General features: G+C 40.3%; 1 protein-coding gene across 1 annotated transcript; it reads left to right on the top strand.

Annotated features, from left to right (window-relative positions):
* Nucleotides 1-5479: 5479 nt before the first annotated feature.
* Nucleotides 5480-13408, top strand: LOC133462021 (peptidase M20 domain-containing protein 2-like). Its single transcript, XM_061743098.1, has 7 exons — nucleotides 5480-6046; nucleotides 7922-8070; nucleotides 10601-10743; nucleotides 11013-11167; nucleotides 11641-11767; nucleotides 11899-12006; nucleotides 13077-13408. Exons 1-7 carry the CDS (start codon nucleotides 5564-5566, stop codon nucleotides 13214-13216), a joined length of 1305 nt encoding a protein of 434 aa, XP_061599082.1. The 5' UTR covers nucleotides 5480-5563; the 3' UTR covers nucleotides 13217-13408.
* Nucleotides 13409-13614: the final 206 nt, after the last annotated feature.

The raw sequence follows: 13614 nt of genomic DNA, 5'->3' as shown, positions 1-13614 counted from the left end.
GTTTTATTCAGCTCCATCTCATCAAAGCAGACAGAGACTTTAGGGATTCAGATTGTGAAATGCTGTAATGCTTTGTGAAAGCACATACTGGAGAGGGAATGTTGCATCTTTGTGGGATCGCTGTGAATGCACAGCCGGAGAAGAGTATGAATGAAGAGTACAGCTCCGGTCTTTATACTGAAGTATATATATTTTGTGAAAGCGGCTGCTGAATCTGTCATGTCACAGACATTTCAGCAAGAAAACCTGCTTTAAGGGCTTGGACTCTTTTTTTCTTTTGAGGTGTCAGATCAAATTTTTATTGAAATAAGACGATTACTGAGAAAAATCCCAACTCAGACACCTGAAATGTCACCTGGGCTGCACGCTGCGTTCACTTAGACATCAGAAGCTGAGAAGACTGGAAAGTACATTGAGAAATAACTCAAAGGCTCGTTTTATAATTCATGGTTTAAAAATCTTCATCTATAAAAGTAGCTGAACCTTCAGTTGACAAATAAATTCAGTGAAAATAAAGAAGTAAGCAAAATATTGACTTTCAGAGTGTAGTGAAGTGACAGTGAGTTAAAATGTACAAAATATACAAAAGTCAATGTTGCTTTCAAGAATATCACCTGAGTAAATGTACTGGGTAAAGGTAACTAACTCAAAATGAAAGCTGGGAATAACTGGAAATACATAAATGGGGTTAGCTATACCCTGAAGTCCTGAGCATCAAATGTTCCCCTTGTCTTAATTTTTGTTTCTGTTTTCAGGTGTTGAGCAAAATAAGTAGATACATCTACCCAAAACTAAACTTTTTATGAATTAAAATCAGTCAACACTTTCCATTGTTCTCCTGAATACCTCGTGGGAACTGATGTCCTATCAACCAGATCATATTTATTGTGCTGAAATTAATTAAGATTGAGCAACAGGTGCAAAGAGAATATTTTATGTCTTAACAAATTCTTGTAAAGGCTTAAAGAATATTCTAGAGTTTAATCAGCACTAGGTCTATTACTGGATGTAATAATTGTAAACTCTCGTTAGGGAGAAAAACGATATGAATTGATGCAGTTTTAAGTTGGAACTGAATACTGCATACTGTATGTTTGTAGCAAAAGGGATTTAGCATTAGTCAAGAAGCCAAGTAGCAACATCAGAATAGATATTTTAAGTCTGACAAAACTCAAAATCTAATTCCACTTAAATCAGGGTTTCTTAATCCTGGTCCTCAGGACCCGCTGTCCTGCATGTTTTAAATGTTTCCTTGCATTGACACACTGGATTCAAATTAACGGTCGTCATCAGCTTGTCATCAAGGTCTGCACAAGTTGGTTGATGACAAAGTCATGTGTAAAAGGGTGTGCTGAAGCAAGGCAGCTCACTCTGGAATTTGGTTTCAAAATGATCATTTACAGACCTGTGAAGCACCGGCTTCGTATGGATGTAACACTGTTTGTATAAAATACTTTTACATTTAATTCAATTCAATTCAATTCAATTTTATTTATATAGCGTCTATTAGAACAGAAGTTGTCTCTAGGCGCTTTCGAGAGACCCAAAACATGACCCCCAAGCAATTATTACATTAACATAACATTAACAGTGGCAGGTAAAAACTCCCCTTTAGGAGGGAAGAAACCTTGAGCAGGACCTGGATCATAAGGGGGGAACCTCCTGTGTGGGAGGCCAGCTGGGCAGAGCAGGAAAAGAGAAAACAGACAGAGAGAATATAGAACAGAGAAAGGAGAGACTTTTCAGGGTGTCTTTCATTTAGGCCTGAGCTTGTCTTTGTGTGGATGAGGCCTTAATCTCTCCTGGTCTTAAACTTAAACCCTCTTTACCTCATACTGTGCAGCCCCAACACCAAAAATGGGTGCAATGAACAGGCCAGAGGAAGCTGGCTGGGATGCTCACCTTTATGTCAATTAAAGTTAGCCATGGCTTCCAGCTTTTTCATCTGATGCATCCCACAAGAGCTGTTTTGCTACCAAACAATTGCAGCTACCATATCGCAATCTCTGCATTAAGGGGATACTGGGTTGGTACCAACCATAAAACTTTTGTGTTGAGGCTCTTGCAGAACTAAGATTTGTTGCAGTTCCTCGGCTTGCCGCTGGAAACTGCCTGCAAAAGCGACTCAATCTACAGCCTGGTTCAAAACACTGTTTTGATCTCAAATCTTTGATTTCGCATCCGTGACCCCTCTGAGGGGGTGAATTTTTTTGTACCACGTCAGGAGGAATTATATAATGCAGAAAATGTATTTCTTATATGATTAATTGACAGTTGACTAAGACGATGGCTAGCCACTATCACTTCCTCATCCATAATCGTGAAGCTACCACGCTTAGAGAAACAACCAGATGTTTGTAGGACCCCAGCGTCAGCTAAATGCGACTGTTATTTTTCATTTCCGCTGGAGGAGCTGGTAGCCAATGGTCACTTTGATTGATATACGTTGGCGCGTTACCATTGGCTTCCCGAACAACATGGCTGCACCCCATACAAAGAAAAACAGGCTTCAAAACCGGTCTTCTGCAGCCTATGGTCCATTGTATTTTTACAGTCTATAGTTAGCACACATCTGATTGCAGTTTTATAGTGTTAGGATTTTATGAAATTGTTTAAAAGTTTGAAGGGTTTTTTTTTCAGGTTGGCACGGTGGCGCAGCTGGTAGTGCAGCCGTCTCACAGCAAGAAGGTCCTGGGTTCGATTCCCGCCGGGGATGCTGTGGGTGCTGAAGTGCGTGTTAGTTCCCCCATGACTTCAGTGCCCACACCATGGGTGGGGTTGGGTCTGTGTGGAGTTTGCATGTTCTACCCTCACAAAAAAAAAAAACATGCACACAGTCCTGGGCTACACATGCCCCCTCTGGCCAACCGGGGCGCCAGATGGGGTGGGGAGGATCCGGCCGGAATAACGTGATCCTTCCACGCGCTACGTCCGGCCGGACCAGCCCCACCCTGTCTGGTGAAAAGATGCGGCCTGCTCACTCCTCAGGTTAAGGAGGAGACCTGAGCTCAGTGCAGGGCCCTCCCGGGGTTGGTAGAGGATGGCAATGCCCAGGACTGTTAGGTAGGAGTAGGTAGGAAAATGGGGAAAAAACCGGGATAAAAATATTTAAAAAAAAAAAAAAGTTTGAAGGGTTTTTCTATAAGATTCTACACTGGTGGTGGCTCACAGTGCAGGAACACATCCTGTTTGTATAACTAGATTGTTTAGCTGAGTTTTTCTTTAGGTGAAGACAATGAAGAGAAACAGTTGTTTAAAAACTGATAGGTTCCATCCTGGAACCTATCTTTTTCTCAAAGTTTTAGTGATATTAGGTATTTTCTGAGTCAACATCTTAAGTAAGAAACAATCAGCAAGATATATATATCGCTGAAAGTGTGACATGTTTCTTTCCCTACAGATGTCTCCACAGATAAGGTTCAACATCTGCACCTATAACGTACAAAACACCTCTCTTTTTAGTATAAATAGGGCTGGATCGATGACCACTGTGAGCATTTTCTCTCCTACCTCTGTGCTTTGAGAAAAGTTTACCTCCGGCTGGAAAACATTGTGCATGATATAATAAAGGCTTGTCTTAACATTTGATTCTGTTCACTGGTTTTCTTATGGTGCACCAGACAAACGAACACGCAGATCTTTCAATAGCATGATAATAACTGATGAGGAGGTAATGATGGCTAGTCTTTGGTTAAAGCCAATTGTCTTTTTCCTTAGCATTATACATGTTTTCATTTATATCTGATCTGCTTTAGTGCAAAAAAACAAAACAAAATCATCCCCAGCACAGTTTACATGAACACATAAGTAGTTTTTTTAAACCAGGCTGTAAATGTGTTTATTTTCTGCTGTTAAACTGGACATTTTAACATGTGGATCATTGGAGACTGACTCGCTCTTGGAGCCAGCCCCTACTGGTCAGTCAGTGAACTGCAGATTTCCTGAGTTCCTCAGGCTGGATTGGACGTGGACACTTGTCCAGGAGGTTGCAGGGGTTGAAAACACTTCCTTCAGCCTGAGAAGTCCACCTAACTCAGGGACCCGCAACCCACGGCTCTAGAGCCGCATGCTGCTCTTTAGCGCCGCCCTAGTGGCTCCCTGGAGCTTTTTCAAAAATGTTTGACCTTTTTTTCCTTTTTTTCTCTTTTTTTTCCTATTTTTTTTCCTTTTTTTCTTCCTTTTTCCTTTCCTTTTTAATCTTGATATTTCGACTTTTTTCCTGAAATTGACTTTTTTCTCGACATATCGATTTTTTTCACGAAATTTTTACTATTTCCTCGACATTTCGACTTTTTTCTCAACATTTCGACATTTTTCTCGAAATTTTGACTTTTTTCTCAACATTTAGACCTTTTTCTCGAGATTGTACTTCAACATTAATCTCGACATTTCGACTTTTTTCGACATTACGACTTTTTTTCTCGACATTTCGACTTTTTTCTCAAGATTGTACTTCAACATCTTGACATTTCGACTTTTTCTCTCGAAATTTCGACTTTTTTCTCGATATTTCGACTTTTTTCTGGGAGTGCATAATGAAAAAAAAATGTTTTCCCCCAGTTATAACTTATATAGATACCAGGGGTGGAAAGTAACAAATTAAATTTACTCACGTTACTGTAATTGAGTACTTTTTATGAGTAATTTGTAATTTTCTAAGTAGTTTTTGAAATATGTAATTTTTACTTTTACTCGAGTACATTTTGACCCAAGTATTTTACTTCGCTACATTTGAACCCCCTCACGTTACTGAGTACAAAATTTATGGTGAAAAAATTAAATGCGGGCCCTTGGCAAACTTGGAAGACTTATTCGCATTCAAACGCACAAAAAGCAACAACATTATAATGCAGTGTAAAATGTGCCTGCCCGGCAGAACGGAGCTTTCAGCATTCAAGACATCAACATCTAAAAAAATGTACTCAAACAAGTGTGGATGTGTACTTTAATATGCCTCGAAGTTAATTAATTTGATTTACTGACTCATCCTTTTTTTGCATTAAATAACTGAAAGTAAATTTTACTCAAATTACATTTTAAATGAAGTACTTTTGTACTTTTACTCGAGTAAATTTTTAGATGAGTACTTTTACTTTTACTTTGAGTAGGATTTCAGCAAAGTAAAGATACTTTTACTCAATTACAATTTTTCAGTACTTTTTCCACCTCTGATAGATACATGCAGCATGTGTTGCCTTCATTCTAAGGCTTATATAAGACTTTTGCGGCTCCAGACATATTTGTTTTTTGAGTTTTTGGTCCAACATGGCTCTTTCAACATTTTGCGTTGCCGACCCCTGACCTAACTGTTTCCGGTGAGATGTTCCGCCCACGCTGCGCGATTTCTGCATGGTGTAAAACCTGAATTATGGTTCTGCGTTAAAAAGACGCAGAGCCTACGTCGTAGGGTGTGCGTCGCCCCGCACCCTACGCAGTTGGTAGGTACTGGTACTGCGTTGGTGTAACGCGGAACCATAAATCAGTCTTTCGGTTTGTGTGGACGCAGTGGTTATACTGCAGGCACTGCCCTGGCCCAGCAGCCCACCGGCAGAGCAGCTGGCATATGACAACAAACTTCAACATTTTATCCTTTCTTTTAGCCCGCAGACTCTCATTCGCGATGGACAGACGAAAACAAATGAAAGACACCCTGCGAGTGTACTTAGACTCCATGAAGGAAGAGCTCCACAGTCTGAGTCGGGACATTTGGAGCCGGCCGGAGCTGGCCGGGGAGGAGACGCATGCGCACGACCGGCTGGTGCGCTTCTTCTCCCAGCTGGAGGAGCCGTGGACGGTGCAGAGCCACTACAAACTACCCACGGCGTTCCGGGCCAGCTGGGGCCCGCAGGGCGGGGACGGGGACGGGGACGGGGACGGGGACGGGGGGCCCGTGCTGAACGTGGGCTTCCTCTGCGAGTACGACGCGCTGCCCGGGATCGGCCACGCCTGCGGGCACAACCTGATCGCGGAGGTGGGAGCCGCGGCCGCGCTGGGGCTGAGAGCCGCTCTGGGGGCCCAGGGGGGCCGGGCCCCGGGGCCCGTCAAGGTACTCCTGCCAAAGTTTAAAAGTAAAGACATACATCAAACATAGGACTCAACTCTTTCATTGGGTGTGCCTCAAATGTGTCTGTCTGTCTGTCTGTCTGTCTGTCTGTCTGTCTGTCTGTCTGTCTGTCTATCTATCTATCTATCTATCTATCTATCTATCTATCTATCTATCTATCTATCTATCTATCTATCTATCATGTATTATATGTTTATTATGTATGTAGCATACACACACACACACACACACACACACACACATATATATATATATATATATATATATATATATATATATATATATATATATATATAGGGATATTTGATTTATTTTATTTTTGTACATGTAAAAAACAACACTTCAAGAGAAGTTTAAGAAAACAAAACAACAAAACAAAGAATTTCATCCTTTAACACTTGATATCTTAATTTACATGTGCAAAAAAGGAGTAAGAAGAAGTGTAAATTTATTTAATCCTACCCCCATTCACTAATCATTTAACCCGTATTTGTAAATACTCACACACTGTACTCACACTGCTAAATAACATTATTATTATTATTATTATTATTATTATTATTATTATTATCATTATTATTATTATATACTGTAACTATACTCACACACACATACCTATACATACATACACATAGTTATGATAGTTATGACATAGAATATTTCTATATATTTATGTAGTTTATATAGTGTATATTTATATAGATTTATATAATATTTGTATTTCCTATATATTGATATAATATGTATGTAATATTTATATTTTCTATATACTTATATGGATAATTATGTAGTAATAGCCATGTTTACGTATTATTTATATAGACTATATTTATATGGATATTGTGTAGATATAATAATGGCAATAATGTAAATTCAAAGTTATAAAGGGGTAGGAACTAGGAAAAAGTGTTTACTTCTTCCTACTCCTTTTTCGAACCTATGTGCATATGAAGATGTTACTGTTTATTTTTCAAAGGACAATGTAATCTGTCATTATAGCTATTTTTTTTCGAGAGCACTCAGATTTATATGATTGCAATTTAAAAACATTTACGCTAAATTATAGTCTAAAAGTCCAAAATCAAGACTTGCATTTAAATGAAAAGAATTCAGATTTTCAATATTTTTGATTTTTTTTCTCCCCTCTCAGGATTGTGTAGTTAAAGGTATATCATTTGAGTTGGTGTTACATTTTAATGTGAAACCTCCCTTTCTCTATTTTTTATTCATACACACGTTTTTGAAGTACTTTTATGAAATGGCATGCTTTGACATAAAAGTCCACCTGAAAATAAAAGGAAGTCATATGATTTTTGTTGGCTTTTGGAGACTGATATATTTCTTTTTTTTAATAGAATTTCAAGATCAAAGAAAAATCTTTGATCTCTGTTTTTTCTATGTGATAGGAAGTTTGAACAAAACAATTCAATCCTACTTTCAAAATTGGGAGAACTTTTATGCTCAGGTGTGTTTATGTAGTTGGTGAGGTGAAAAAAAGATTTGCCTAGGTTGTGCTGAAAAAAAAAGGATAAGACTATATTGCACATTCTTCTAGTCACTGTATATACACCACATTTGAACATAGTAATGGAAAAAAGCTGCTGAAATTCTTTGAGTTTTAAGGGTTAATATATTTATAGCTAGCAAGTTAACATTTTCAAATAGTGTATGAGAAGATACTAACACAGCTATAAGAAAAACTAAACTTAAGATGTTTTTTCCCAAGTGAAGTAAAGTGGGGTTTTTTTTAAATATTTTTTTATATTTAAAGTGAAAATTCTGCATTTATTTTGTTACTTATATAATGAATCTGTGATTCTGTGTAATTGTCACATGACTGAGCACTTTCATCTCCAGATAACTGTTCTGGGAACACCAGCGGAGGAGGACATAGGAGGAAAGATCGACCTGATCCAGGCCGGAGCCTTCGCCGATGTTGACCTCGTTTTCATGGCTCATCCTGCTCAGCAGGACGCGGCATTCCTACCCACCGTCACCATCGATGAGTACGTTATTTTTCACTTGTACCAGGACAGAAAAAGTTAAGATAGTATAGAAACCAGAGGGGGAGGCGAGGAGATTGCTGCGTCGACTTTTATTTTCCTGCTGACAGCTTGAACATATTTCACGTTTCGTCTCATCAGCTTAATGGTTTTCGTTAATGTACTGTGTATCCAACATTTCAGGCTTGCATTAATGTAAGAAAATTGGAACGGGGCCATTTGCTGCTCAAAGTTAGATTAAACACATCCATCAATCGAGCCATTTTCTGCTTCTTATTCATCACAAGTTGCTGCGGCCTATCCGAGCTGTTATGGGGTAAAGGTGTGGTGCGTTTTGTGATTTATGTTGTTTTCTTGTTTAAACCTACACTGGCATGGATTGGACATAAAATCTCCACACAGCAAGGCCTCAGCCAATATTTGAACCAGGAACCTTCATATCTGGGTTTAAAATGGCATTAAAAGTTGGCTAGGTGATCTTTTTATTTTTACCTTTCTAAGCTTTTTTTACTAAATTATCTGGGGCCTCATTAATAAAGCTTGCATGCGCACAAAACAGGGCTTGAAAGATGTGCACACCACCTTCTACGCAAAGGTTGGGATTTAAAAAAAAAAAACGAATGGGAAAATGTGCGTATCTTTACGCAAACCTTGACCCTAGCGCACAAACATTTTGAAGATATGGGGAACTGTCGACGTAGGCGGTGAGGTGGTGAAATTAAGCCAGATTCATGTCATACTTTTAATGTCATCACATATCAGACTTATAATATAATAGCGCTGATTGTGTCCCTCTGTGTTTGAAGCGTCAGCGTCAGGCAGGACTCTGGGGCTGCTGCTGCAGCCGCGGTGCAGGACACGCCGTGCTGGTGTCGTGCCAAAAAGTGATTGCCTGCCAGAATCTGATTTCTCCCCTGAAAATGGGTCTTTTTACCTGCCAAAAATTGATTGAAGGCCAAATACAGTTAATGAAAAGTTGTTTCTGCCTAAATATGACTTGATCTCATTCTTGAGCTTCATAATCTGAAAGATCTGAAAGATCTGTCCGTGGCACTCACAGCGTTTAGCGCAGCAACGACGTGCTGCCACTCACTCGCTTTCTTTTTGTCAGTAATGTCACTACTGTGACCACCAAATAATGTCGTTTTCCTGGCCTCCACCTCATCCACAACATCTCGATCCCAGTCTACGTGAAATTTAGTGACAAGGTTTCCCGGCTCGATACGTCTCATTCATCCTGACGCACAGCACAAACAGACTGCAGGCAGGCGCTGCGCATGCTCAGCAGGCTCATTTATATGCAAATACAGTCATGAACTACTTTGCATTGCCCACTCTTGGTAAAAAGTGGGCGTGTAGAGGGCGGGGTATGAGGCGAATTCACCTGCACAACCTTCCAGCTGGACTGTGATTTATAAAGCGAACATTGCGTGCAAGTGTGCGTGCACACGGTTTTATAAATCGGGATTATTTTGTGCGCACGCCATTTTCGGCTTTGAGCGCACGTACACTTTTAGTATGAATCCTACGCACTCTTTTATAAATGAGGCCCCTGGACTTCACTTTACACACAAATAGCAGACAGTTAATTACAGGTTCTCACGCCAAAACAAAAAAAATATTAATCCACCGAGGAATTGAAGAGGCTCCAAAAATGCAATCCAATAATTGTTAGTGACCTCAACGAAGCCATTGAACGGCTGGCTTTTCAGTCAAACTCTCCTTTTCTCCACTGGAGAGGCTTAAAGCACTATTTTGAAGTGGGTTCTACGTGTTAATTGTTCATTTTCAAGATTTCATTGCAAGAGATGATGTCCGTAGGTGATTCTAATCACAAGTTGGTACAAGAGGAGGAACCACGGGACGCTGAGTCTTTGAGGAGCAAAGATAAGCAAAGGATCTCCAGTTTGACGGTTAATGTCTGAGATCATCAGCACAATATTTAAAATTGTTCGGAAAATAAAGATCAAAAGGGATTTGTATATTTCTCCCTCTCCTCTTACCTAGCCTAACCTCATTTACCTTATTTTACCGTACCAAGGTTACAAGCGCAAGCTGGACACCAAATCATCTTCAAATCTCCCAGGTGGCTCTGTATCCACAGCTGTCAGTCATCATTAACAACCACATGGACAAGGGATTACTTTGGGAAACCTTTTCCCCTAGAGCTACAATATGGAGCTACATTCATTGACAAATGTCATTTAACTTTGTTTTTCATAAACAAAAAAGAAAACACCTTGTCTGTGTGAACCTTGTCCAGAGGAAGTAGCGTCTTATCTGGGCTGAGAGGCTCATGGGTTGGACCAGCACACCGTGGAAACATGGGATGAATCAGTTTTCAGATGTTTTTTGTTTGTTTTGATAAGGGAGAAACGGATGCTATCTAGTCTGTACCAAAGACAGACATAACTAATGACCGTGTGTTGCAGGTTAAAATTAAAAGCTAAAAATTAAAAGAAAATAAAAAAGATGTAAAATGACATTAAATGTCTGCAGACATTCCTTTACCACCAGGCCCTGTGCTCCACAGGATCGTAGTGAAGTATCACGGGAGGGCGTCGCACGCCTCTGCGTACCCTTGGGAGGGCGTGAATGCTCTGGATGCTGCAGTCCTGGCCTACAACAACATCTCACTGCTCAGGCAGCAGCTCAAACCCGAGTGGAGAATTCATGGTGAGGAAGAGCCTGCAATGAGTAAAATTGGCGATTTTGTTTCAGCCTGTTCCAGGCGACGGATGGTGATTGCTGCAACGTTTTAAAAACAAACGAGCGGGCAGCTTTTATAAGCTTCGGACCCTGAGGGAAACTGAATGTTATCTGTGCCAAACAAAGTCTTCCCTTATCTGTTGCATATCAGAGATCAAAGTAAAGTGGCTTTCAACGTTATGGATGCTCCCCATCTTATCGTCTCTCATCCGCTTCGTTTCGTCTCTCCACTGCAGGCGTCATCAAACACGGAGGGGTAAAGCCCAACATCATCCCTGCCTATTCTGAGCTCCAGTTTTATTTGCGCACCCCGCTTCTCAAGGATCTGTGTGTCCTAAAGGCCAAAGCGGAGGCTTGCTTCAGGGCTGCAGCTCTGGCAACTGGTTGTCAGGTGAGTTGTTGTCATCTCCTATTTGATTTCCTCGGATATCCCCAAATGTGGAAGTACAGTAGAAAAGAAACGTAATAACAATGCGTTTGTACGGTAAGTTATTGTAAGCATGCTCCAGGTCCCGTGCTACTGTTACATAATTCACCATTACCTGTAGGCTGTTTTTCTCCTTGGTGCTTAACACATGATCCAGGCGGGTTTGTTTCGCCCTGCAGAACGTGCAGAGCCTTCTGATTTTCCAAACGCATGCTACTCTTGGACTGCATTAGTTCAAGGTTCTGTGATACTTTACAGTTTAGTGTTGCAGCAGAGGTGTCGGAGGTCTGCAGGGCTCACGTGGGACCTCACTCCAGGTGGTACTAAAAAAAAAAAAACCTATTTACAGTGGGAAAAAGAAAGAAAGTCAAATTGGGGTGAATCATAGAATGGAAGAAATGGTAAAATACAGTTTTCCTATGTTACATGTTCTGTAGGTGGAGATGACCTATCCATCCCACACCTTCTATAACATCCTGCCGAATGCCACGCTGGCTAAGCTTTACGAAAGTAATGGAAGAGATGTAGGGATTGAGTTTCCAGAGCAGCCAGCTGCTTTCTCTGGTAAGTTAAAGTACAATTGTTCTTTTGGTGTTTGGTTTGTGCATTAGAAAACACACAGCACAACACAAGACTTGTTTTGTTTTCATTTTTCAGTGAAGGGTTTTTAGATTTAATTTGTATTCGTCTGCCAGGTTCTACGGACTTTGGCAACGTGTCGTTCATCGTGCCTGGTATCCATCCTTTCTTCTACATCAGCACTGACGCATTAAACCACACGGAGGAATACACCGACGCAGCAGGTACGACGGCTCACGTCTGTTGGGAGCAAGGGTCACCGTCATGAAACTCAAATGATTATTGATCAGGAGTTTTCCATCATCCTCTTTGTCCAGGTCACATAGTTCATTAGCTTCTATTTATTTCATTCGGATAATCAAATTGTTGTGGTACTGGTGAACATGTACATGTACATGTGTATATGTGTCTTTTAAAATGAGTCATTAGTAGGAATGGGCGATATTTTACCGTTCACGATAACCCGTCAAAAAAATTCCCCACGGTAACAATTTGTCATCTCGCGGTAAAAACGATAAATTCCCGCTGATTTATGGTTCTGCGTTAAATCCACGCACAATTTACAGGAAGGAAGGAAGGAAGGAAGGAAGGAAGGAAGGAAGGAAGGAAGGAAGGAAGGAAGGAAGGAAGGAAGGAAGGAAGGAAGGAAGGAAGGAAGGAAGGAAGGAAGGAAGGAAGGAAGGAAGGAAGGAAGGAAGGAAGGAAGGAAGGAAGGAAATTAGCCTGAAAGAAAGAAAGAAAGAAAGAAAGAAAGAAAGAAAGAAAGAAAGAAATGAGCCTGAAAGAAAGAAAGAAATGATCCTGAAAGAAAGAAAGAAAGAAAGAAAGAAAGAAAGAAAGAAAGAAATGAGCCTGAAAGAAAGAAAGAAATGAGCCTGAAAGAAAGAAAGAAAGAAAGAAAGAAAGAAAGAAAGAAAGAAAGAAATGAGCCTGAAAGAAAGAAAGAAATTATCCTGAAAGAAAGAAAGAAAGAAAGAAATGAGCCTGAAAGAAAGAAAGAAATGAGCCTGAAAGAAAGAAAGAAATGATCCTCAAAGAAAGAAAGAAAGAAAGAAAGAAAGAAAGAAAGAAAGAAAGAAAGAAAGAAAGAAAGAAAGAAAGAAAGAAAGAAAGAAAGAAAGATAAATTCCCGTTGATGACGTTTTTGTATTGGTATTTTTTTATCGTTATCGGGATAAATGCCAGAAATTATCGTATCCATCCATCCATCCATCCATCCATCCATCCATCCATCCATCCATCCATCCATCCATCCATCCATCTAATTCCTTTTTTCCTTCACTGCTCTCCTCAGGAGCTGAAGAGGCCCAGGTGGGCGCCCTGAGGACCGCCAAGGCTCTTGCTATGACAGCGGTGGATGTAGCGCTCTGCCCTGATCTGCTGCAGCGAGTGAGAGACGACTTCATCCTGGCCAAACAGAAACACGACACGTGACTAGAAAGACAGCACTGCATTGAGTAGGTGACCAGATCCACGACTGAATAAATATTTATCTCATCTAACTACAAGATGTGTGAATGATCTCGTTCTGTATTTAAATTATTTTGTACTTAATTTAACCACCCCTTCTATTGCAACTCAATAAAACAAAGCACTGTGTACACAAATGTGTCTCTATACTTGGAACTGATGCCTTAGATTCTTTTTTTTTGTAACAGTGCCTTTTTTAAATTGACGCTGCATCCTCAGGCAGATTGCTTGGATGAAAACAAAGATGAGAGCCCTTCATCATAATCCATACCTTTGCCTTGAATTCTCTTCAGCAGTCAGAGCGGTGCCAGAAAGAAAAGACCCTGGAGCAGTCCAGCGTCTAATAACACAAACGTCTTATC

Source organism: Cololabis saira, chromosome 16 (assembly GCF_033807715.1).
Source record: "Cololabis saira isolate AMF1-May2022 chromosome 16, fColSai1.1, whole genome shotgun sequence".
Lineage (NCBI taxonomy): Eukaryota > Metazoa > Chordata > Actinopteri > Beloniformes > Belonidae > Cololabis > Cololabis saira.
This window is presented reverse-complemented; position numbering and strand designations above follow the sequence as displayed.

Bases quoted from the DNA above. Each gene is read 5' to 3' on its own strand.
- LOC133462021 (XM_061743098.1), top strand. From the start codon at position 5,564: ATGACAACAAACTTCAACATTTTATCCTTTCTTTTAGCCCGCAGACTC. The intron at 11,168-11,640 runs GTGAGTTGTTGT...CATGTTCTGTAG, and splicing joins CTCTGGCAACTGGTTGTCAG to GTGGAGATGACCTATCCATC. The intron at 11,768-11,898 runs GTAAGTTAAAGT...TTCGTCTGCCAG, and splicing joins GCAGCCAGCTGCTTTCTCTG to GTTCTACGGACTTTGGCAAC.